Source organism: Puma concolor, chromosome B1 (assembly GCF_028749965.1).
Source record: "Puma concolor isolate L17-30 chromosome B1, mPumCon1.1.hap2, whole genome shotgun sequence".
Lineage (NCBI taxonomy): Eukaryota > Metazoa > Chordata > Mammalia > Carnivora > Felidae > Puma > Puma concolor.
In genome coordinates, this window is record NC_141670.1 from 167627934 (window position 1) to 167655347 (window position 27414).

A 27414-nucleotide genomic window follows, 5' to 3' on the forward strand; every position below is an offset into this window, starting at 1 on the left:
TACTCCACTGGTCACAAAAGTGTGATTGGTGCAATCTTACTTTGGCAGAATCTCTACTTTATCATTCTTATCTCCCAACTAATACTGGAGCTTCTCATTTATAATCACTTTAAAGCTCAGTTATAGACTTCATAAATTGTCAGTTCAGGGAGAGCTGTTTCAGCAAATAATGCAACACATGTCTCTCCATGTAGAGTTAAAAAATAGATGACTGACAGATTCAGTATTTATTGATACTTAGCAACACATCGATTATGTACTTAGGCAAGAACAAGCAAAGCTCATTCAAAGTCCATATTATTGCCATATGTTACTTAGTTACTTGAAGTTTTTACTCTTAAGATTTAAAATCTCGAGGGGCGCCTGGGTGGCTCAGTCAGCTGAGCGTCCGACTTCGGCTCAGGTCATGATCTCATGGTTCTGAGTTCGAGCCCCCCATCGGGCTCTGTGCTGACACAGAGCCTGGAGCCTGCTTTGGATTCTGTGTCTCCCTCTCTCTCTGCCCCTCTCCTGCTCATGCTTTGTCTCTCTCTGTCTCTCAACAATAAATAAATGTAAAAAAATAAAAAAGATTTAAAATCTCAGGTGCGTGGTGGCTCAGTTGATTGAGCATCTGACTTCAGCTCAGGTCATGATCTCGCAGTTCGAGAGTCCAAGCCCTGCGTTGGGCTCTGTGCTAACAGCTCAGAGCCTGGAGCCTGCTTCAGATTCTGTCTCTCTCTCTCTTCCCCTTTCCAGCTCATGCTCTGTCTCTCTCTGTCTCTCAAAAATGAATAAACATTAAAAAAAAATTAACAAAAAAAGATTTAAAATCTCTTTACACTGATTAATCTCTTGTTTAAAAGGGACACATTTTTAAGTAAAATAATGTTGATTTAGTAAGCAATGTTGAGGCTTTTAATTTTTTTTTTAGGTTAACGTCAATGGAATCAAGGACTACTCAGTTTCCTGCCTCCACAGACTATCCTCTCTTTCCACAGTTGCAATCATTTGACCTTTGACCTAAATGCAAAATTTTGCTTCAGCTTCTGAGATCTATTCTAACCTTTATCAGGGATAATTTTAGGAAATAAAGATGAGTCTTTGGTTGACTCAGCAATCTTAACCCAGCTGAGAGTGATTCCAATTGGTGTTATACTTTTTTTTTTAACTTTTTTTTTTTTAATTCTAGAGAGAGAAAGAGAGAGAGTGTGCACATGAGAGGGGGCGGAGGCAGGAGGAGAGAGAGAATCATAAACGGGATCCATGTTCAGTGAGGAGCCGAAGCAGGGCTCGATCCTGTAACCCTGGGGTCATGACCTGAGCTGAAATCAAGAGTTGGGCCCTCTACCGACTGTGTCACCCAGGCACCCCTTTTTTTTCTTTATTTTTTTTATTAGGTGTTACACCCCTAATGATGGGTGCTCTTTGCTTCTTTGCTCACCTATTGATTGGAGGATTCTGTGAAGGAAAGTACATTACCTGGGTTTGAATCCTCTTTACCACTTTCCTTGCCTGTGGTTCTGGGTTAATTATTTTACTTTTCTGAGCCTCAGATACATACTCTCAAATGTTATTAGAAATACTTATGTTACAGAGGTGTTGTTTGGTGAGTCGAAGACAGTTCCATTCCTGCTCCTGTCCCCTTTCTCCCATGTTCCTACCTTCATAGACTCCTCACTGCACAAATTCTTCCGGCTTGAGTTTTTGCTTTGCTTTAGGTAAATACCTTTAGGGACCAGATTTCTGTGAACTGCTATTGGATCATTTTGATGATGGTTACCATCTTCCTGCATCCATACATATTAGCTGATTTTAGGGTCCTAGCTACTAGGCCTTCCATCTGTCCAGACATCTGGTTGTATTTTACTGAATGCCTCAATGATTTTGATATACTTGGGTCACCACCTATTGCCTGATATCATATTTTATGATAACTTTGGACTATCAGGATGCTTGGGCTTCCCCCCATACCTGTCCCACAAAAATTGTGTTTAATTTATACCTCATTTACAGTTTTTGTTTGGGTCATTATATGGTATGATAAACGGACCTAAAAGTCATATATTTTCTAAATATGAACAAAGAGAATCTCTGCTTAAAGAGGAGTATAAACCTATGATCACAGACAAACTTGATGTGAATTATAAAATATATATTTTGTGAGAAAAATGCTGCTAATTTCAGGACTTGCAATTTATAACACAGAAACAATTCAAATACTTGTCAAAATTCATTGCTTCTTTAAATGAATGGTGTAAACCAGAAGATCTTGTGATTTCAAGAGGTTGTCATACCTTAATGCCAGCATAGAAGCAAAGATAACAAATCAGTAGAATCAACGGAAGAGAGGTCAAGGGTAAAAGCCAACCCATACGAATAAGCTATTCATCCTGCTCTTTCCATATCAGTTCTAAAAGCTAAGGTTTACTTGCTTAGCTAAAGTTCAGCCTTATTTATAAAACATCATTAGCCATTAATAAACAGTTGGGTTCATAATTCATTTCTATGGTTTAATTTTGGTTGTCATTGGCATTTAAACCAAAGTCACCATCAATACTTTTATATATTAACATTCTTGAACTTATTTATACATTGTATTTTAAAATTAGAATATTAATTAAGGAATAACTCATGAATGTTCTTGTTCATTCCAGGTTCTAGTGGTAGTAGATCAATGTGCATGTCTAAATATATAGCTATATCTGCATAAGCATTTTTATTTATTTCCAAGCCTATATACAACAAACTAGAAAACTAATGTAATTGCTTAATAATCAGACACTGGTGAATACATTTGCTCTTTAATAATACTATAGGGTCATCTGGAATGTTCCTTTGGTATTTTGATATCTAGATCTGGGAGTATTTTAGGTTATCTAAATAAATAGCTCTCTATTTCTCACATTACATTAAGCAGTTTTAGAATGCTCTGAATTACCTCCTGCACCCTTCTGTGCCTCTAAAAACCAGGAAATCACCTTGGTCTGGTATTCACAATAAACAGGCTCAACTGCCTGCATGTTGATGGCTGAGAAACTATGAAACAGAGTCAATCAGATTAAATATTAGTGACTAAGATATTCTAATTGTCAAGAAAGCAATCAATGCAACACAATCCCAGAAGACAAACAAAATCAGTTACTAGACTTGAAAAATATCAACTCTTTGGCCCAGAGCACAAGCCTCATGACTACTATCATCCTGTTCTTCCCATGAAGAAAGCCAAATGTGCACAAGACTCTAACATAGTGTTGTTCTAAAAGACAACAATTTTCAGTCATTCACATGTATAGACTACAGAACCGAAAACAATCTCACAAGGTCTTTTCATGTTAAAATGTTTTGCCTCTCTTATTAATGCAGCTTGGGGATTAGAAGGCTTTGGGAGAAACTCTACCCTAAGGAGAAAGCATGAGTTCATAAATTGTCCAGCCAAAGTAAGTGGGCTTTCTCTAATGGTTCAAAAGTATATAACTGCATTGAAATGACCCTTGAGCCACCAATATGAGGGAAATGTCACTGGACTGTGAATCTCTTGAAAAATTGGCAGGAAAGTGTAGCTAAAAGTATCCCAGTTCCAATTACTCAGGGCAAGGTTGAATTTAATTGGGTCAAGCAAACATCCCTCTTTCTCATTCCCCTGTCCAGGTAACTCACAACTTTCAATCTCCAGAGTGCAGTTTTGCTCATCCAGAGGATATCTTCGTAGATCCATCATACATGCAGCTGTGGTTGTGATCCTGTCAGGATGAGAGAGAGAAAAGGCAGCATCATAAAGATGATGACTTTCATTTCCAGGCTTCCCAGCCCCCCATCGTGTTTACCAGTTGGCATCAAAATTTTGTGATTACAGTTTTTGAAGGTGGGCAGATTAAGTTCAAGTCTTTCTTTGCTGCTCACTAGCTGTGTGAGTTTGATCTAGTTTTATTTATCTCTGTAAGACTAGGCCCCCCTCATCAATCAAAATACCTCCTGCAAAGGATGGCTGTGAGGATGAAGAGAGATAATGTGTGGAAAGCTCCTAGCCTGGTGCCTCGTAGTTGGTAAGTGCTCCACAAATGATGGTCATTTTACAGCTGTTACTATCTCATGGTCCTTCCTATACTTTCTAGCATCTAGCAATGTCTGTGACAGTATCTACAGTGGGTCTGGCCTTATGAGTAAAAAGAGATCAACATTATGCATCAAAACCTATCTCCCTCTCCTGCTATAGACTAATAATAAAACAACAACAAAAATGACAAGAACAGGAAATACAAATCAAAACCACACTCAGATATCACCTCATGCCAGTCAGAGTGGCCAAAATGAACAAATCAGGAGACTATAGATGCTGGAGAGGATAGGAGAAACGGGAACCCTCTTGCACTGTTGGTGGGAATGCAAATTGGTGCAGCAACTCTGGAAAGCAGTGTGGAGGTTCCTCAGAAAATTAAAAATAGACCTACCCTATGACCCAGCAATAGCACTGCTAGGAATTTACCCAAGGGATACAGGAGTACTGAATGCATAGGGGCACTTGTACCCCAATGTTTATAGCAGCCCTCTCAACAATAGCCAAATTATGGAAAGAGCCTAAATGTCCATCAACTGATGAATGCATAAAGAAATTTGGTTTATATACACAATGGAGTACTACATGGCAATGAGAAAGAATGAAATATGGCCCTTTGTAGCAACGTGAATGGAACTGGAGAGTGTGATGCTAAGTGAAATAAGCCATACAGAGAAAGACAGATACCATATGTTTTCACTCTTATGTGGATCCTGAGAAACTTAACAGAAACCCATGGAGGAGGGGAAGGAAAAAAAAAAAAAAGAGGTTAGAGTGGGCAAGAGCCAAAGCATAAGAGACTTAAAAACTGAGAACAAACTGAGGGTTGTTAGGGGGTGGGAGGGAGGGGAGGGTGGGTGATGGGTATTGAGGAGGGCACCTTTTGGGATGAGCACTGGGTGTTGTATGGAAACCAATTTGACAATAAATTTCATATATTGAAAAAAAATGACAAGAACAATAAAACCCGCCTTCTATGACAGTTGGGTCCTCACATTCCTCACTATTAGAAAGATTTGTTGGATTCATCTGAGATCCTCTTCTACCTATACTCAGCAGGTAGCATATAACCAGTAAAGAAACACTATCCTAGGATTGGTGTTCAGACAGTATTTACCAGTTTCCGCTCTCCATTGACTTTATTTGTTTATGCAAATCCCAGGACCTTGACTCTAGATATCCTACTGGGATTTCCATTATCCCTCCTTTTTCTCTTGCCTCTAAAATTTCCTAGAATGTGGAGTGTGAGAGTACCTTAAATTCCTTTGGCTAGTCCATGCCTTCAAACATTTGGTATCACTTTGTAATTGACAAAGTACTTTTCTTTAAAAAAATTACATAATTCTTCTGTACAAAGTAATGTATAATCATATTTTAATGAATTTGAAAGATTCAAATTTAGTAATATTCCCTTTCTAGCTTAATCCATAGGAGGTACAACACTGGACATTTTCCATAAATACTCTGAATGCCGAAGAAGTCAGGTATGTCTTCTAAGAGGGAAAATTCTTAGCATCCTACCACGTCTCCTGTTTTGAATCTTGCTTGTTTTCATTAACGGTGCATCTTGGATTTGGTCCCATGTGGTAAATAAGCTGTCTTAAAAAATTTACTACAATAGGTCCAGTTATATGGAAATATCATAATTTATTTTTCCAATCACACTTCGGTGGACATTTACATTGTTTTCTTTTTTTTTTTTACTTTTATAAATGAAGATGCTCTGAATATACTGGTACACGCTACTATGGCTAACTGTATGTTGGTCATTTCTAGAAAGAGAATTATTAGAAAGAATGGTATGTATATTTGAAATTTTGCCACATTGCTCTTTATAGAGGTTGTGCCAACTTATACTCCCATCAACAGTGTGTTTAAATTTGACAAGGTATTTCTCAAACCTATGTGTTTTGTGGCTTCTAAGATGAGTTATTGTTTTGGTCATTTGTGTTAGCCCAACAGAACCTTCTTCTTAAAAACATTATTAGGAAAAATACTGGCTATTTCCAATTTCTCTTTGGTTTTCCTCATGAAAAATTACAGTTTACTGAGGTGAACATTTGCATATTCCCTTTGAAACCTTCCTTAGACAGGATGTTGGTCAATTTAATCAGATTTATTTGAGCATTAGGCAGGGGCAAAAAGAATTTTAAAATTCAATTAAAAAAAATTTCTTCAAAGTATTTTACAAAAAAATATGAAGACTAGTTGTATTCCAGAATTTAGCATATAAAAGGATTTTACTACATTCCTTATTGCTTCCCACTCCCATTGGCATATGAATTAATTTTTTCACTTAGTAATAGATCATGAAGATCTTTTGTTGCCTGAAAAGATAATTCCACAACATTTTTTTATGGCCTGTGTAGTGTCTCAAACGCCCCTAATAAGGCAGCACAATGAATATTTTAAAATGCTTTAAAAATCACGTATCTACATTACTGTATTCTTTTTTTTCACTTAAAAAAATTTTTTTTAGCATTTATTTATTTTTGAGACAGAGAGACACAGAGCATGAACAGGGGAGGGGTGGAGAGAGAGGGAGACACAGAATCTGAAACAGGCTCCAGGCTCTGAGCTGTCAGCATAGGGCCCAACGCGGGGCTCGAACTCACGGACCGTGAGATCATGACCTGAGCCGAAGTCAGACGCTTAACGGACTGAGCCACCCAGGTGCCCCTACATTACTGTATTCTTGTTTAATAGCTGCTTATGAATTAAAAGTTCAGGAAGATGTGAACATTCCTTAGAAATTACTAGTGTGGCCAGCCCTCTGATCCTATGACTTATCCAGTAATTCTCAACCAGAGATAACTCTTCCATACAGGAGACATTTGGCAATATCTGGAGATGTTGTTGATCATCAGTCTGGGGGTAGAGGCTTGATACCAGCATCTAGTGGGTGGAGGCCAGCGATGCTGTTAAACATCCTACAATGCCCAGGATACTGGTCACCAATAGAGAATTATCTGTCCCCAGATGTCAGTAGTGCCAAGGTTGAGTGACCCTGCCACAATGGTGGTTTTCAAACATTTTTCCTCTGAGGATATCTTTAATAAAGTGAAATCTACAGAACTTCAGCATATAAAATGCAAATGAAATGAAAGCTATATATATTTTGTTAATATGAAATTATCTTATAAATTAACATGTTGACGTCTATTTTAATAAGCATAGAAATTTGAAAGCAGGGGTTATGATGAGAATTATGGTCTTAAATCTCTCAGCACCAATTATTTCTGTCTTGTGTTTTATTTGTATAATATCAAAAAGTCCTAGTAAGTAAGGAAACACTTGCTTCTAAAATCATGCATGACTGGCCATGGGCTACCTTGAACTGGCAGAGGGATCCCCCAGGTGATCAAGTAACCTCCTCTATAGTCAATCAGACCTTTGCAAATGGTTCAGATACACCCCTAGGTGGATGGACTCTAGTTGGTGTTTAATGATGGATTAAAGGGAAGCTTTATTTGGTGCTTCATGCTCTGCATAAGTTAATCTGGCAACAAAAGTTAATACTATGATGGTCTTGAATGCATTAAAATGTGGCATAAGACACATTGCAATGCACATGCTTATTATAGTTTAAAATAGTTATAATATTTAAAACTCAAATTAAAATCAAATGTTTGTGGAGCTATTGAAAAACTTTAGGGATATTTGAGAGCATCATTTGAGTGTTGGCCAGCATATCTCATTTAATTGACCTCATTTTCAGACATGTGTCATCTAGTAAGCAAACCACATCATCTCAGAGTAAGGACATGCACTGAAAGCTTATGCTGAACCATGATTCACATATTGCGAGGCTCTGGAATTTTTACAAAGCAATTTGAAAAACCAACAAAGCACCATCTATAAATGATTAACAAATGCTTCGAATGTATGGGTCCTAGAATTGTGAGTGTTAAAAAAAAAATCTTTGTAAAGCATAACTGCATTTACTGCTGCTATTTGTTATGATCAATTCATTCAGCAATCAACAGATATAATTTTTTTTTAATTTTTTTTAACGTTTATTTATTTTTGAGACAGAGAGAGACAGAGCATGAACGGGGGAGGGTCAGAGAGAGAGAGGGAGACACAGAATCTGAAACAGGCTCCAGGTTCTGAGCTGTCAGCACAGAGACTGACGCGGGGCTTGAACTCACGAACCGTGAGATCATGACCTGAGCCGAAGTCGGACGCTTAACCGACTGACCCACCCAGGCGCCCCTCAACAGATATAATTTAATTGATAATCACCTTGGGAAACTATACATCGCATCAGAGGCTTGCCCATGACCTGATGATTTTTCAACTAGTATCACCTGGACCAGTTTACTTTTGCCTCAAGTACCATTATGAACCCAAGCAGAGTTAAGTAATCACAACACAGAAAGGGAAAGAGTCAGGGCAGCTCCAGGAACCTGAGCTGTGAAAAGTGCCTGACTTTCTCTGAGGAAGATGGCCATTAGTGAAATAACTTCCTTCTTGGGATCTCTCTGTTCCAAATTTCAACTTCTCAAGAGGATCTCATTGGCTCCACTTGGGTTAGGTGCCAAATCTTCCAAAATTATTTAGTAAGAGCAGGAAGGAAAGTTGCACTCATACAAATATTGTCACTGCCCCCCACCCCCCAAGGGTCTCTTATCTAAGAAGGGAGGAATCATTGAGGCTCAGACAGGGACCTCTGTGCAAGCAGTTACTCATAAATTTAGGTTGTGATCTGTAGAAATGTATGCAACCGAGTGTTGGTCTCCGCTAACTTAAGGGTTTGGCATTTCCAGATTTTGTAATACTTATGGCTAAGTGAGCTGAGGCTGAGTGCCCTTAGCCCTTTGTAAGAAAAAAATTGCTGAGCAAGAATTCCCAGGATCATCAATAAAAAGAGAGATGTCCCTGGGCAGATTTCTGCTCAGCCGTTCTGTCTTCTGGGTGCAAAGCAGCAATGAGAGTCTCCAAGAATGACTGCTCCCTGTGTTTCCATTTGTTCACTTTGCTGAATGTAATTGCTCAGTAGTGGTTAGTCACCTCCACAAGTGATTAACACGTCCACATGGAAGTGGACTCACACTGTGGCTCAAGCAGCCTGATAGTCTAAATCTTCTATGGAATCAAAGGTGTCAAAGATCACGAAACTGGATGGGTTGAGGGCTTCAACATTGAAGTGTTTTTTGAATTTTGTTTTTCACTTTTAACACCCAGGTCATTCATTCCGAATATGTGAAAACATTATTATTCCTTGATAGTAAATGAAAGTACAATAAAGTAGAACCAGCTAAACGTAAAAGCATTAACTTTTTCTGAACACAGACTTCCCAGAGGTACAGTCATGACAGCTTAACATTTATCTGTCTTTTTTCAAAGACATTTGGAGTGGCTTACATTATAATCCAATTTATTGACATTTTGAAGGTTAGGTCAGAACACTATAACAGGCTGTTAGTTAGAAACTGTGGTCCCATGAGACTTTAGAGTGAATGGAAATCACGTTGCTGTAGTATTCATTTATTAAGGTGTATGCTGCATGGTCACTGACCTTAAGAGTCACTGTAATTGCAAATCATGTATATTTGATATTTAAGGGCTCTCATTGCTGACAAAACACAACCCAGTAAGTCCTGGCCTATAAATACATTAAAATCCAGTCATACACACACACACACACACAAGTGCCCACGTATACATATGAAGAGGGCACTTTTGCAAATAACAAATCAATGAACAAATTATGTACATATGATTGAGACTTTCCTGTAATCCTCAGTTCTATAGGGATGAGCTCCCAAGTTTTGAGTGTGATCTCTGTAGAACAAAATTCTACTATTTAATAGATTCTACATGAAAAAAAAAATATGAGGAAAGATGAAAAAGGCAGCCTGAAAATGCTAAGTCTAAATGGTGGCCCTTGGGGTGCCTGGATGGCTCAGTGGGTTTAGTGTCCAACTCTTGATTTCAGCTCAGGTCATGGTTCCAGGGATTGAGTCCTATATCAGGCTCTGACTGGGCTCTTTCTCTCTCTCTTTCTGCCCCTCCCCTGCTCGCACTCTCTTTCTTTCTCCCGCAAAGGCAAAAAAAGTCAGCCTTAAGATTGGTGAGATTGATGGTGAGTAGCAGATATAAGGTTGATATCACTATCAGTGAAGCTGGTTTGAGGAATGGTCTTTGTGATCTCTGGGCTACACCTTAATCCATGTTGGGTGTATCACCCGAAGAAACTGATGAGGGAAGATGGGTGGGTTAGTCTGAGTCATGACCAGGTAGTATATAGATTTGTTTCCTTGGCTAACACTGAGTGGTGAAAAGAATATGTATTATTGTCACAGCTGGCACCAAGTTTTATTTTAGGTAGACTACCATGTTTAAGAAAATGCTTTGGTATTTGAAAATGAAATTCTGAGGGTGTGAGATATGAATGGTGAGAAAATAAAAGGAGATAAACTGCTATGTGAGATTTAAGAGTAATTTAAGCATGGGGAAGAAAAATGATGGAGTAGCAAAATTTTAAAAAACAGTTATGTTTAATATTCAATTAAAACAGTTTGCATTACCGTGATAATTTTTCTCTATTTACCTAAACCAATACTAACACACACACACACACACACACACACACACACACACACACACACAGTAAAGCTTTATGTAAATGTTTTATTTTTATCCTTGGAAAGGGGCTGAATTCATATCTTGACAGCATTCATGGAACAGTACTCTATAAATTGAACCAATTCAGTGAGAGCCAAGATTCCAAGCCCTAGATGCTCAAATCGTGTAAAACCCTTTGAGAAGATTCAGCAATCCTGGGAAGGCACTGGACTCCCACAAATAATAGATTGTAGACTTAAGCTACTCTTACCTAGATCAAGGGGCAGGCTGATCTTAGCTAATATTATGCTGGAATCTTACATAATGGACACTGTGCTAAGCATCACGCATATTGCATTAGTTTCTGATGCATACTCTATCATTTTTCCTCATTACCAAACATTTAGTGGCTTAAAACAACAACAGATTTATTATTTTACAATTCTGGAGGTCAGAAGTCTTAAAATCAAGGTTTCAGCAGGGCTTTGTTCCTTCTAGAGGCTTTAGAGGAGGACCATTTTCTTGTCTTTTTCACCTTCTAGAGGCTGCTTACACTCCTTGCCTCATGACACCTTCCTCCATCTTCAAAGACCATCATTCCAACATCTGCTTCTAGCTTCACATCCCCTCACCCTCTAACTCTCCTGCCTTCCTTTTATAAGAACCCTTCTTGGGGCGCCTGGGTGGCGCAGTCGGTTAAGCGTCCGACTTCAGCCAGGTCACGATCTCGCGGTCTGTGAGTTCGAGCCCCGCGTCAGGCTCTGGGCTGATGGCTCGGAGCCTGGAGCCTGTTTCCGATTCTGTGTCTCCCTCTCTCTCTGCCCCTCCCCCGTTCATGCTCTGTCTCTCTCTGTCCCAAAAATAAATAAACGTTGAAAAAAAAAAATTTAAAAAAAAAAAAAAAAGAACCCTTCTATGGATTACACTGTGCCCATCCGGATAATCCAGAATAATGTCATCTCAAACCCTTAAATTAATCACACCAGCAAAGTCTCCTTGACTCGTAAGGTAACATATTCACAGGTTCTGAGAATTAGGACATGGCCATCTTTGGAGAGCCATTATTTTGACTACAACTCATGCATTATTTGATTTATTATTTACAATTGCCTTATTATGTTGATGTAATTCTTATGCTATTTTCAGAGATAAAGAAATGGATACCTGATGGAGTTAAGAAATAATTCCAAGTTTACATGATCTAAATTGTAACACTGGGATTCACATTCAGATATGCCAGACTGAAGACCTGAGGTTTATTTTCTCTTTAGTTACTATATTCAGGGCAGATAAGTCTAAGCAGAGAACTATTGGTTCAGTGTAGGAATTATTTATTTCTTTTATAGGCAGTAAGATAAGTGTAAAAAAAATTAAGATCTGACCTTACCGTATATATGTAGTATTCATTTAATTATCAGTAATTCAAGACATACTTTACCAATCAATGAGTATAAAAATGAAAGAGGATGCACAGGAATCAGGCAATCCTGTGAGCATTGAGGCTATAGCAGTTAAAAATATCCAGCTACACTTTCATCCTGTCATAATTCTTTTTTATTTTTGGAGGGTTGTTTTTAGTATACTGTCAGGTCTCAGAAGATAGAAGATAGAGCCAGTCAATTGGTTTCACAAAATAGCCATGTATGGTAGGCTCACTTCTCATTTGGGTAAGCCATCTTCACCATTTTTCTAGAAATCCGAATAACTTACATCAGAGAAATGTTTATATTATCAAGAAAGCATGAAAATCATTCACAAGGAATAGAGCTCAATCCTATGCTTATTTTGTTGGTGGCCATTTGGACAAAAGATGCTTTAACCTGGATTTGTGATGTTCCAAGAATGGAGGTGTTATGGAAGCGGATGTGGTGTGAAGCAAGGAAAGAGAAGAGGGTTATTATACGCGCATACAAGTTCAGTGATTGATGCATAGTAGTCACTCAATTAACTCTAGCTATTACTTTTAAACTATATGCTTCTAAATAAATAAATAAATACATGTACGTTTACTGATACAAAAATATTGTATGATTAATGTGTGGTCATAATAAAACACCTGGGAAATATAGAAAAATACAGATAAAAGAATGCAAATGACCTATAATCTTATTACCACAATCTTATTCATTTCCTTTCTTCTAAGTATATTATTTAGCAAAGTGAAATTACATTGTATTTAAAAATTTCATTTGCTGTTTTTTGGTTAACCTAAAGGTAAGGATTTTCATAATACATTTATAGTCTTCATGAACACATTTGTAATGGGTATTCAAGATTTTGAAATGTAGATATCTTGTTATAGTACTTAACCATTCCTCTTGGATGACATCATTAAGTACTCTTTGGTTACATTTTTAAAAATCCACACTAATTAAAGAGCATTCTCATTGTTCCTTTTACATTTTTACTTTTTATTTTTTGATTCCAGGTTTTTGCTTTCTTTTCTCTCTTTGTTTTTTACTTTTACTGCTGAATGTTAACGACACTCTTCTCAGTGCAATCCCAAGCAGTTGTTTTTTGGTAATTAGCTATATACCAAATGTTGTGTAAATGGGTTCATTTTTATTCATTTCTGTTGGGCCAGGGTGATTCATGAACCATTTTGTGAATATGAAAAGCTGTTCATAAATCAGAGAGTCCTAGGGCAGGGGAGAAAAAAAAAGGTAAAAATAGGGCAATAGTGATTAATAGACCCTTGCCAAGGATGCTATGCCAACCTCAGTCTTCTTTTACCTTAGGTATCTGGCTGAGTTTAAGTCAGACTGTTTTGCCCAATTATATCACTATATGCATATAACTGTGAGGTGTAAGAGCATCTTTTAAATTTCTATTATATTTAGTATTCCCCAGTAACAATTATCTGAGATCTGTGTTAAGGTGTTGAAAAAATATGGCTACCTTCCCCAAATCAGAGCATTTTTATTATCATTTTGATCATCAGGAAGTTCTGTGGCAGACAAACTGTGAAGAATTAAGATGATAACGAGCCCTTAAACAATGAGAAGGAACTTAAAAATTGAAGTCAAAGTCAGATGTTTACCTTGACTGGAATGCCATGACTTGGTAATCAAAAAGTGCAGGTTAGTTAAACAAGGAGTCAGACAGAATTAGGAGGTAAAGCAAAGTTATAGATCTTCTTTTACAATTATTAATTTTTTGACTTATTTGCAAATCTGCTCTGTCACTTTGCCTCATGATGATTTCTACCAAAACAAAGGACTCAGACATTTACTGAAAGGTAATCAGAGTAATCTTGAAATGGTATTCCTGAAGGAGTGAAAGAAAGTTCAGGAGTGATAAAGCATTAAAATACTGCAGTGTCCTAAGACAATGGCTTTCTGTTGAAAAAATACAAAAAAAAAAAAAAAAAAAGCAAAACCAAAAATGAATATAAATAAGACAGGAGTGTAAATTATGCAAAGTTTCCAGCTCCCTATCTCAAAAGAAAAGCAGGGCTTGGGACACCATTCTTTTCCTTTTTAAATACATAATACATTTTCTAAAATATTCTGAAATTAGTGGGTAACTATTACTTCTACCATGACAACTATAAACATTATGGTTATTTAGTTTTATCCCCCCACCACCCCCGCAATGTCCTTGGGCTTTTTGCATACTTGTAAAACCATGTTTAGAATTCCCTTTTCTTCCCTTCAATCTTAATATTACAAACATTTTCCTCCTTGGCATCAGGACTGCAAATTTTTCATTAGGAAACAATACACTTTATGTTGGACATTTAGGTGGTTTTTAATCTAGTGAGTTTAAAAGAAAGCTAAAATAAACACATCAATATATGGCTTTTCCAGATTTTGAATTATTTCTTTGGGATAGAGATACAGGAAGTAGGATTACTCTATCCAAAGATATGAAAATTTTTATGGCTTCTCACAATATATACGGTCAAAATACTTTCTTAAAGACTTGTCCTAAGTTGTAGTGCAAGAAAGTATCAATTTCCCTACACTACTGCTCAAATGGATATCGTATTCTTTTTGTTAACAGATGAAAAGTGGTACTTTAAATTTTATTTTAATTTTTTGATTACTAGCACAGTAAAATATTTTTATATTTATTTAAAGATGTGTTTGGACACATTCTTTCTTTAGAAACTAAAGTCATTAGTGTTATAGAAATTTGTGATTAAAAGAAGACCGATAATGGAATTTTACCAAATATCAAGCAAGAGTGAACAATCTGCTTATAGAGTGACTTCGCTGCTGTCTTGTTCAATTAACTAGATGAAAAAACATATGTGGAACTTAATATCTGTGTTGACATGTATTCTTATGGTTTTACTATGCACAGTTTTTGAGGGGCAAATGTAAATTATAGATATAAAAATCTCAAATAAAGCCATGCTGCTTTTGTTGGTTCATAATGAACACCATGAAAATTAAGCTAATCGATTCTTAAGTTCCACATATGAGTGAAATCATATGGTATTGTCTTTTGCTGACTGGCCTATTTTGCTTAGCATAGTACTTTCTAGCTCTACCCATGTCTGATGAACATGGTAAGAGAAAAAAAAAGGGAGGAAAACCAAGAAACAGACTCTAAATTATAGAGAACAAACTGATGGTTACCAGAGGGAAGGTGGGTGAGGGGGGTATGGGTTAAATAGGTGATGGAGGTGAAGGAAGTCACTTACTGTGATGAGCACTGGGTATTGCATGGAAGCGTTGAATCACTAAATTCTACACCTGAAACTAATATTACACTGTTTATTAACTAGCTGAAATTTATTTATTTATTTATTTATTTTATTTATTTTTTTTAAATTTTTTTTTTCAACGTTTATTTATTTTTGGGACAGAGAGAGACAGAGCATGAGTGGGGGAGGGGCAGAGAGAGAGGGAGACACAGAATCGGAAACAGGCTCCAGGCTCCCAGCCATCAGCCCAGAGCCTGACGCGGGTCTCGAACTCACGGACCGCGAGATCGTGACCTGGCTGAAGTCGGACGCTCAACCGACTGCGCCACCCAGGCGCCCCTTAACTAGCTGAAATTTAAATAAAAACGTGAAAAACAAAATAAGCTAATTGAGAGGTGATTGTATATTCTAAAAGACAAAAATAGAAAGAGGATTTAATGTTTCCAAGTTAATGATGAAGCATTCCAGATATTGCAATCATAAAATATAATAAATAAAATAATATTATTTGTGTCCCTGTGCTTCTTTATTTTTAAAAATTTTTTTTAATGTTTATTTATTTTTGAGACTGAGAGAGACAGAGCATGAGTGGGGGAGGGGCAGAGAGAGAGGGAGACACAGAATCGGAAGCAGGCTCCAGGCTCTGAGCCATCAGCCCAGAGCCCGACGTGGGGCTCGAACTCACGGACTGTGAGATCGTGACCTGAGCTGAAGTCGGAGGCTTAACCGACTGAGCCACCCAGGCGCCCCTATGTCCCTGTGCTTCTATAAGCATAAATTCCCAAAATGGAGCTATAGAATAAAATAAGATGTCTTTCTTTTTAATTTTATTGTGAGTACAATGTTAAAGAGTTAAATTCTGGAGAGTTTAGTAGGACCCAGTCATTCTGCTTTTAGATGTCTACTCATTTGCACACAAGAGAACAAAAGTAGGGATGTGTATCAAGGGCTCCGTGTAATAGCAAAAACAGGTAAACACCTAAACTGTCCAGCAAAGCAAAATGGATACACAACTCAGGTGTCTATGCTGTAGATTACCTGAGAGCAGTTGATGAATGAACTAGATCTACGTGTATAAACATGGATATATCTCACATAATGTGAAACCAGAACAGGTGCCTACAAAAAGTTACATATACAATGGAATATTATTCAGCCAAAGAAAGGAATGAAATCTTGCCATTTGTAATGACATGGATGGAGAGTGTTATGTTAAGCCAAATAAGTCAGTCAGAAAAAGACAAATACCATATGATTTCACTCATATGTGGAATTTAAGAAACAAAACAAATGAACATAGGGGGAAAAAAAGAGAGGGGGGTGGAAACCAAGAAACAGACTCTGGTGGTTATCCGAAGGGAGGTGGGTGGGGGGATGGGTTAAATAGGTGATGGGGACTAAGGGGTGCATGTGTTGTAATTGGCACCAAGTATTGTATGGGAGCGTCAAATCACTATATTGTATACCTGAAACTAATATTATACTGTAGGTCAACCAACTAGAATTTCAATAAAAACTTAAAATACAATTTTTCAAGAACAAATTATATGCCTTAGGAAATTACATGTGTGTACATATGTAGTAAAATTAAAAAATGTATACCTTGGATTAATGAATAGCAATTTTGGCATAGTAGGGTCTCAGCAGGAAGAGGTAGGGGAAGAAGGAGATAGGATGGGATGGAGATGGTCTTGTAGCAATCTCTGAAAGTTTGCCTACTCTTCCTCCATCTTTTCTCCTCTCCCTTCTTCCTTCCTCCCCCCCTCCCCTCCCCTTCCCTCCTTTGTCTATATACCTGAACAGATAAATCTTCAAATAACCCACTTATGCTCTTATTTTAAATGTTGTTTTGAACTAGCTATAGCCACCTTCTTCTCCCTATCCTAGAATTACCATTAAAAGAGCAAAGGAACAGAAAGTTTACCTTTTCCTCACATTCTTTATACCTAACTGGCATTTAGTAGTGAATGATGATTATAATCTGAAATGAGTCCTTTCATTTAAGAGATCTATCAACTTGTACAGATTTCCTCATGTACATATATATATATATATATATGTATATATATTTCTTCAAATTTTCATCACAATTTGCAATTATATGTCTGTTGGTTTGATTACTTGTTTTTTGTGTGTAGCTGCTTGAATAGAGAGATGGTAAGTGCCACAAGAGAACTCACCTCTTAATGATTCATTTACCAGCGTCCAGCCCAGTGTCTGGCACAGAATTGAGGGGTAAATTAATGGAATTAATATGTAACTTCAGGAAACACGCAAATCATTGCTTCTCTAGAGAAGAAGGAAAGAGACCACCATGCTGTCTTTATTAATAAAGGCTACACCAATACAGATTTGGTATACCTTGGAATACAGACTTAAAATGAAGATCCATTTCCCCTCTACCGGTTCAATTTCTTATTGAAAAATCATTTGGGTGCCTTTGCTAAGTAAACATCCAGAGGCTGTTGTCAGTTGGATAATTTCTAGGGCCACGAAGCTGCTTTAATGTATCCTTAAATTGAACCCCGTATCATAGGATGTCTCATCTGTTAGGGTTTTTAGAGGTCATGTGAGCAAAGAGTGGCCATAACATTAGTATTTGCATTAAATAGTCCAAACGTAAACATAGGTTCCCATAAACCCCCTTCCCTTGCTACTAAGAGAACTTATGCACACTAGGGCCTGAACAAAAAGTTGGATTTCTTTCTAGGCACAGCATAGGGACTGTTGTTATTAAATGGCTGAATGGAAGGGGACTTCCGTGGTTAATCTGTGTTAGATTTCTCTCTCATGATTGGTGAGTGGATTAGGGGCTGGACTTTTCTATGTGAAAAGGAAGAATTTACTTGGCATGAGAAGGTTTTTGCTTTTAATCATTAAAATATTAAATTTTCATCTGTTTCATCAGAATGCCAACTTCCTAGGCAATTAATAATTAGTAAGTTTTGTTGTCTGGCTTATTTTTCAATTTAAAAACTGAAGAAAAACGAAGGAATATTCGGACAATCTAGAAGTGAAGTGTACATGGACATAAAGAAAGAAACTTAAAAATATTTTGTAACAAGAACTAACATGATGTTATTCTTATGTATGTAAATTATGTATAAATAGCATATCTGTAATTCTACTACTATCATTATTCTCCATTGAATACTGGCAATGCACATTTTACTATGTTTCTATCTATTTACACTGAAATCCTTAATTATTAGTTATACCTAAAGAAGGCTGTGATTAATTTCTTAGAGCACAAGTGCAGTCGACAAATTACATAATTCGCAGAAGTACTTTTTCAGAGTCATCCTTTCTTTTATTTTTTTAACATTTATTTATTTTTGAGGTGGGAGAGGGGCAGAGAGAGGGAGACATAGGATCCCAAGTAGGCTCCGTGCTGTGAGCACAGAGTCCCACGTGGGGCTTGAACTTATGAACTGTGAGATCATGACCTGAGCCAAAATCTACAGTCAGCGGCTTAATCGACTGAGCCATCCAGGTGCCCTGCAGAGTAGTCCTTCCTTTAAAAAAAATTTTTTTTTAATGTTTATTTTTGAGAGAGTGAGAGAGACAGAGCTACAAGAGCGTGAGAAGGGGAGGGGCAGAGAGAGGGGGAGACACAGGATCTGAAGCAGGTTCCAGGCTCTGAGCCATCAGCACAGAGCCTGACGCAGGGCTCAAACCCATGAACCATGACATCATGACCTGACTCAGTTGGGCGCTCAACCGACTGAGCCACCCAGGCACCCCAGTAGTCCTTCTTTTTTAAACAAAGGAAGTATTAGTTGCTGGAAATTCAGAGTAAATAAATGTACATTTCTTCTAGTATACCCTCTCTCACCACCATTCCTCAAACTAAAAAATTAAAAAACCCCAAAAACTCTAAATATACTGCACTTAAAAAGGATACCTGCTTACATATACGGATATTGAAGTCAAAATATTTTCTCCTAAACAAGGGAAATTATACATATAGCTTTGCTTATGTTACATTAAACATAAAGAGATTTCTCTCACCATTAACCCCAAGAGTAATAAGATTCATTAATATCATTTTTAGGTTTATGGAAACCTGAATGTTCCAGTGAAGCCTGATAACTAATTACTGTGACAAAAGACTGTTTTAGTACCTTTATTGTTTAAATCGTTCAGTCCTATAGTCTAACAACTGCCTAAATTAGAACTACATTTTAGTAGAGACCATTAGCCTGCTAGGTAAATTCAAAACGCTGTACCCAATAAATCTTATTCTTAAACTGTACGCTCAGCATAGGACTAGAACTCATGACCCTGAGACCAAGGGTTGCATGCCTTTTGGACTGAGCCAGCCAGGTGCCTCACCAATAAATCTTTCTTAAATTATAGTTACTTATTAAGAAAATATTTCACAATAAACATATAGAAACTAATTTTGAATATTCCACATATGTAATGATTTGAGTTTAAATAGCCTGATGCCTCATAGTAAAGGAGTCTTGAGTTTTACATATTTTAAAATATTTGAATGTAGTTTAGTATTTATGAACCTTGGGCTAATAATTGCCAATAATATTATAATAAATGGTACATTGGAAATATTCATATATAAAACATTTAGACTTATATAATATTATATATAATAATATAATATTATTAATCCTATAAGTAATAATATAGTGATATAATAGCAGAAAGTGTAATTAACATCTCCTCCTTAAGAATCATTTCTCAATATTTCAAATTCAAATCTTATACAAAGAAATTGCTTTATTTAATAGAGAAATTTACATGTTGTATTTAATACTGTGCATAGAAATATGAGAAGGAAAAGCAGTATGCACTTTGCTCATATTATCTCCCCAAATCTTCATAGTATCCCTCTATGCTGGGAATTGTTTTTTGGTCAGAAGAGAAATCTCTCTTGTTAGAGGAGGAAGTCATATGATGACCATAGTTTTGCATTTCTTTGTTGACTCTGGACCTGTGGCAAAAGCATATATCTGAATTTACAAACATGTGTAAATTATGTGCATTTGTATATGTAATTCAAAAAGCCCTTTACCTCTTACTGTGTAGGGAAACTTATGAAAGATTTTAAAATGAATCAGAAAGATTACTAGATGTTTTTTCTAATGGTCAGGATTATCTCACTTTTCATTACCTAACAGCTATTTTGCAACTCTGTATGCTCTAGAGAAATAACAATGCAAAGAATTCTTATCCATTGAAGTGCAATGGTAATTAATTATTGCCTGGATAATTGGCTAATTTTGCCAGTTTGCATATATCTGTAAATTCTTTTCAGTATGATATGTCTTTTCAGTATATTTTCTCCTTGGATTCCCCTTTGAACTACATGTAATATCTTACTAGTTCTCTCATTAATTGAGTTGTTGAAATGTTTGACACTTTTGTTTCATATTCTTATATGATTTTTTATTTTTGAAATTATTTTCCTTTAACAGTTTTGGAGGTAATCTATCAAGATGACCAGTGGATTTACCTAACAGAGCCAGGTAAAATGTGTTACCAGAAAAGTGTTATCTTATAGTTGACTTAAGCTCAGGTATATACATTTCTTGACTCGCAGGGGTGAAATATATATTTATTGATTCATTTTAAGGTGAAATTCAAAAATTTAACTTCGCTGACTCTGATTCTCTTTTTATCCTCCATACTGATTTTTTGTTTGTTTTTGTTTCTGGTTTGCTTACTGCCAGTTATGTTATTCCCTTGGTGATAGCAGCGATTGAGAATTTGGTTTCACAGTCTGACCTTTTAATGATTTCTGTAAATAGGTTAATGGATTATAGAGTTAGAGTTCTATACTCTGTTGGATGAGAGACACCAGAGAGTCTGGTTTATTAGCCTTTTTGTTTGTTTTATCTATTTGCCCATTTTGAGCTCAAGTTAATTAAGAATCTTGTGCCCAGTGCAATGGAAAGGAGCTGTTTGATGTCTGGACCATGAATTTCTGTGTTTCTATATTCCTTATTGACCTGTGGCAAATGTATAGATCTAAATTTATAATCATCTTTGTGTTTTTGTATGTATAATTCAGAAGGGCCTTTACCTTTTATTATAGGAAAGTATTAATAAATTAGATTATAAAGCCTTTAATATGTCCTGATTGGTTTATTTAAATAAGTGCTAATAAAAATCAAATATTCCTAAATTGCTAAAAAATAAGGAAAATGGTAATTTTAATATTTTAAATTCTAATATTTTAATATTTTAAAGATATTCATTAAATATCTTTAAACGAAATATTTTCTTTAGTAAAAAGGCAAAAGATACATACTATCTGAAGATAAACCTGAGTATAAACAAAATATATTTTTATAGACACAAACACAGGGGTGCCTGAGTGACTCAATAAGCTGAATGTCTGACTCTTGATTTTGGCTCAGGTCAGGATCTCACGGTTGGAGAATTTGAGTCCTGCATCAGGCTCTGCACTGACAGTGTGGAGCCTACTTGAAATTCTCCCTCTCTTACTCTCTCTGCTTCTCCCACATGCTCTCTTTCTCTATCTCAAAACAAATAAATCAACACTTAAAAAAAAAAAAGAAGCAAGCACAGAAACATTTTAAGGATCTAAGTTCATCTAATTAAGATAAATCTTTGGTAAATGGATTTAGCTTCATAATTTTGGTTTAATATAAAACAGCTATGCCTTTTCTGCTTTATCAATATTAAGTATAATGAAAGCATACATTTTTTTGTACTTTGGTTTGCTTTCCCTAAACTCATACAGGTTAACTGATCAAATATGCTAACATTCATGTTATATAATATTTAAGATTATGAAAAAATGTAAATTTGTGTTCAAATAAATTGGATCATAATTCTGGCAAACTTTAACAGCAATTATGTTTTGTAACACGTCAGTATAAAGATAATTTTCATGATATGTGCTGTAAAGTCTTAGATATTAAATTGAGTTAACTAATGGATAATCATTATCAATAATTTCTAAGTAAGTAGAATACTTAAACATTGATTACTGAGCATAATTTTAAATTTATATACCTTTGCTTCTTACTTTTTTATGCTATGAACTGGCCATAGCTTTGAGGATGTTAACGATAGTGTTTATTTTTTGCCACTTTAGAAAAATATTAAAAGGATGTGTATGTCTGCAAAAATTTGTGTTATGTGGGTTCATGAGCTCTGCTAGTCTGCTGAAATACTTATGTCAGATAGATAGTTTTCAATTTTCCATAGCCTAGTTTTTTTTCCAATAAAGTACATTAGTATTTATTTATTTATTTTTTCAATTAATAGAGATTTTATTTGGACGAATCTTTAATATAGCTGGATTATATACACTGAGAGCAGGTTGTTTTTTTTTTTTTTTTAATTTCTGTCTCTCTTTGTTCTCATTTTTATTTTTTTATTTTTTTCAATATATGAAGTTTATTGTCAAATTGGTTTCCATACAACACCCAGTGCTCATCCCAAAAGGTGCCCTCCTCAATACCCATCACCCACCCTCCCCTCCCTCCCACCCCCCATCAACCCTCAGTTTGCTCTTAGTTTTTAAGAGTCTCTTATGCTTTGAGTACGTTAGTATTTTTTTTTTTTTTTTTAATTTTTTTTTTTTTTTTCAACGTTTATTTATTTTTGGGACAGAGAGAGACAGAGCATGAACGGGGGAGAGGCAGAGAGAGAGGGAGACACAGAATCGGAAACAGGCTCCAGGCTCTGAGCCATCAGCCCAGAGCCCGACGCGGGGCTCGAACTCACGGACCGCGAGATCGTGACCTGGCTGAAGTCGGACGCTCAACCGACTGCGCCACCCAGGCGCCCCAGTATTTTTTTAAATAAAGTACTAGCTGAGACTATTCTGGGAATAATAGTGACAAAGAAATACACCTGTATTTGTGTCTTCACTATCCAAGAAAAAAAAAAAAAAGATAGTTTTAGCCTAAAGCCGTAAGTGATTCTCAAATATTTTGGTCTTCTGATACATTTATACTGTTAAATATCAATGTTTACCACATTTAAAATTAAAACTGAAAAACGATTTACTATATATTTATTGATTTATTTTAATAGAGCAATGATGAATGCATTTTAACATCTTTTTTTTTAACGTTTACTTATTTTTGAGACAGAGAGAGACAGAGCATGAACGGGGGAGGGTCAGAGAGAGGGAGACACAGAATCTGAAACAGGCTCCAGGCTCTGAGCCATTAGCACAGAGCCCGACGCGGAGCTCGAACTCACAAACCCACAAACCGGGAGATCAGGGCCTGAGCCGAAGTCGGCAGCTTAACCTACTGGGCCACTCAGGCGCCCCAGCATCTTAATGTTATTATAAAAATAGTTCTGACTGCATAGACCCCCTGATAAAAAAGCATTGTACTAAAGTGAAGAGAATGTATGTTCCAAAATATGACAGAGAACACACTTGGGAAATGAATTTTATTGCCTTGAGTTATAATACCTGGGTCTGACAATAAGCTATGAAATGCATTAAAATTTTAGCAAAGTTTAACTAACGTACATGGGTTTGCCTATTGATTTACTGTAATGCCTTTTCCTCCAATGTGAAGACTATTCTTTATCTTCTATGTATATGGCTTCTTAGATAGCAAACATAATGTCTCCTCTTTTTCTGTGCTTTATATTTACTTTAATACATCCTTGATTATTTAAGAAAGAAAATAAAAACAAAGCTGGCACCCATGACCCAATCTTAATCAAACGTTCAAATCTCTGACAACTCTTTTGACTTGCTATTATTTTCTGTAAATTTTTAAAAAACGTTTATTTATATTTGAGAAAGAGAGAGACACAGTGAGAGTGGGGGAGGGGCAGAGAGGGAGAGAAAGAAACACAGAGTCCAAAGTAGGCTCCAGGCTCTGAGCTGTCAGCACAGAACCCAGCATGGGGCTTGAACCCACAAACTGTGAGATCAGACCTGTGCCAAAGTCAGATGCTTAACTGACTGAGCCACCCAGGCTCCCTTGCCCTACTATTCTGAAATCAGATCACATATATTTGCATCCATAGCGACACCTACACCAACACCAACACCTTTACATCTATATCTATTGTACCTTTTACATGTAAAACTGTCTCTTGGTTTTCCGAGACAGCCCTTGAAAACAATCACAAAGTAATTTGTAAGAATTGCATGTGAGGAGTTATCAAGAAGATGTGCTCATTCTGCCCCAAGTAAATTTGTATAGGTAAAATGTTATTAATTTAAATATTTCAGAAAGTGTAGGCTTTATGAAAAGTCTCTGGAAACTTGTAAGTGCTCTTGTTTTCCATCACATATATGAACTTTAGGAAAAACACCGACTCTTACCAAGTAACTTTCTGTAGTTTTCCTATTTTTTTTTTTAATTTTTTTTTTTCAACGTTTATTTATTTTTGGGACAGAGAGAGACAGAGCATGAACGGGGGAGGGTCAGAGAGAGAGGGAGACACAGAATCGGAAACAGGCTCCAGGCTCTGAGCCATCAGCCCAGAGCCCGACGCGGGGCTCGAACTCACGGACCGCGAGATCGTGACCTGGCTGAAGTCGGTCGCTTAACCGACTGCGCCACCCAGGCGCCCCTAGTTTTCCTATTTTATCAGAGTCCTGATTGTGCTTTACCTGGAGATATTAAGCACTAACAATAATACTATTTTCAGTCATAATTTCAGTTACTATTTGAAGTGTTTACTTCCCCACAACCTCACTTCATGAATATTAATCCAGCATCTTCTAGACAGTAATGTCCTGTTCTGGCCCCATGTGTGCTACTGAGACCTACTTCTCAGACAATACTGCAAAGTAGAGATAACAATGTTTCAGCATTTCCAACTGCTTTTGAAGACCGTATACATCATTTGCTAGATTTTGCTAATCTCAGCACAGCTGAGTCCTAGTCTCTGAGCCCCATTCCCTTAAGAAGTAACATTACTTTGGGGCGCCTGGGTGGCTCAGTCGGTTGAGCGTCGGACTTCAGCTCAGGTCACCTATCTCACGGTTCGTGAGTTCGAGCCCCGCGTCGGGCTCTGGGCTGACGGCTCGGAGCCTGGAGCCTGCTTCGATTCTGTGTCTCCCTCTCTCTCTCTGCCCCTCCCCCATTCATGCTCTGTCTCTCTCTGTCTCAAAAATAAATAAACACTAAAAAAAAAAATTAAAAAAAAAAAAAGAAGTAACATTACTAGATCTCATTCCCTAAGCTCCATTCCATGAAAACCATTCCTTGAGCCCCATTCCCTGAGCCCCATTTCCTGAGTCCTGTTCCCTGAGTCCCCTTCTTGTGTCCCATTGCCTGAGTCAAATTCCTTGAGCCCCATTCCCTGAATCCTATTCCCTGACTCCCATTCCCTGAGCCCAATTCTCTTTGCCTCATTCCCTGAGCTCCATTCCCTGAGTGCCAGACCCTGAAGTTCCTTTCCCCGAGTCCCACCTCCTGGAGGCCATCAATATTCATTGTTATCTCATTTCTTCTCCTGGGTGGTACAAAACTATAAAATAATTTAAACGTAGGGCCCTACAAAAGTGCCAAGGCTAGAAATAATTGAGGCAGTGGTAGGGTCAGGTGTTTGGATAGTTTGTGTCTTGTTATGATTAAACTTACCAACCTCTTCTATATAGAGAGGTAATGAGGCTAGCAAACTGTAAGGTAGCACACTTGGACTTCCACTGCTTACCTAGTATTCGTCCAGAATTTTGACAGCTGAATCTATCCATTGATAGACTAAACTCCTAAAAATAAGGCATATACTGTTTTAGGTAGAGGCCAATCTACCTTAGTGAGCATGGATAAAAGAACAGTAGATAAAGAAGTTCTGGGCGGTGAAATAATTTTCCCAGAATGCAGGCTGAAGGTTGAAAGCAGAATGTGTAGGTTGTTCACCTCTATTTGGTCTGTTATAATGCATGAGAAATCTCCCCCCACCTATAGCAACAATATCGCAGCAGAGTCTTTGATTTGGGATTACCATTTTGGATTTGAATTATAACTATGATGTAATAAGACTGTTGTATGTCAGTTGGATCTTATTTCAGAGAGAGTACTTTTTTTGTCCTGAATGAGCTCATTTAAAATAATAGTTTCAAAACGAAAACAAACACTGGCAGAAATAAAGGCCCTCGACAATGTGGCATTTCTCCAGTTTTCACTCAGACAGAATGGGGAATTGAAAGGGTCTCTGCGGACTGATGGTGTCGGTTTCACATCATCACAGATGATAATGGATCCTCAGGGAAGAGTCAAAGAATTCCTCCATTGCAGATGTGCATGTCCCCTTAGCTCAGAAGATAAGAACTCAGCCAGAAAAAAAAAAAAAAAAAATCTCTGGTGTTGATTCCTTCACTCACTCATTTACTGATTCATATTTATTGATCCTTTCTATGCAAGGTACTGTGTTTGTGCATGTGAAACAAAAACATGTAATATGTATATAAGTTGTATATAATATTAGAAATATGAGATATGGATGTAATCTTTGTATAAGAATGTAAGCTCTAGGTAGTTTGCTCCTGTTCATAGCCAGACTCCTTTAGTTATTGATGTTGGGCAAGTTACCTGACTTCTCTGTGACTCAGTTTTCTCCTTCCCAGGATTGAATAAAATAATACCTGTAAACATTTAGAAAATTGCCTGGAGGGTCAAGGGTTCAATAATGCTTGGAATTATTATAATGATTTAATTGATTACTACAAGGAGCTTCCAAATCACTAAACATCTTAGTCATGGAACTACTACATTCCAAGAGCTTCCAGACTCTTGGAAAACATCACTGAGATTGAAGTTCTTTTGTTTTTCTTTTTCAAAAAATGTTTATTTTTTTGTGAGAGAGACAGAGAAAGACACACACAGAATGCGAACAAGGGAGGGGCAGAGACAGAGGGAGACACAGAATCTGAAACAGGCTCCAGGCTCTGAGCTGTCAGCACAGAGCCTGATGAGGGGCTCGAACCCACGAACTGTGAGATCGTGACCCGAGCCAAAGTTGGGTGCTCAACCTACTGAGCCACCCAGGTGCCCCACTAAGATAGAAGTTCTGTCTTAAGGTGCAAACAATCTCATGGATCATATAAACATATTACATCAGTGCTCTGTGATTAGTACTAATATAGATGTGTGTGCAAGAAATGTACTAGCTATCTATTGCTGCACCCCACATTTAGCAGCTTAAAACAACAAACCTTTGTTATCTCATAGAT

General features: G+C 37.0%; 1 protein-coding gene across 1 annotated transcript in view; it reads right to left on the reverse strand.

Annotated features, from left to right (window-relative positions):
* GABRB1 (gamma-aminobutyric acid type A receptor subunit beta1) overlaps positions 1–27414 on the reverse strand; it is a 384633-nt gene that overhangs the window by 104002 nt on the left and 253217 nt on the right. The window contains exon 5 of the mRNA XM_086705134.1: positions 3640–3722. Coding sequence (XP_086561260.1) covers positions 3640–3722 — 83 coding nt within the window. The remainder of the gene's footprint in view (positions 1–3639; positions 3723–27414) is intronic.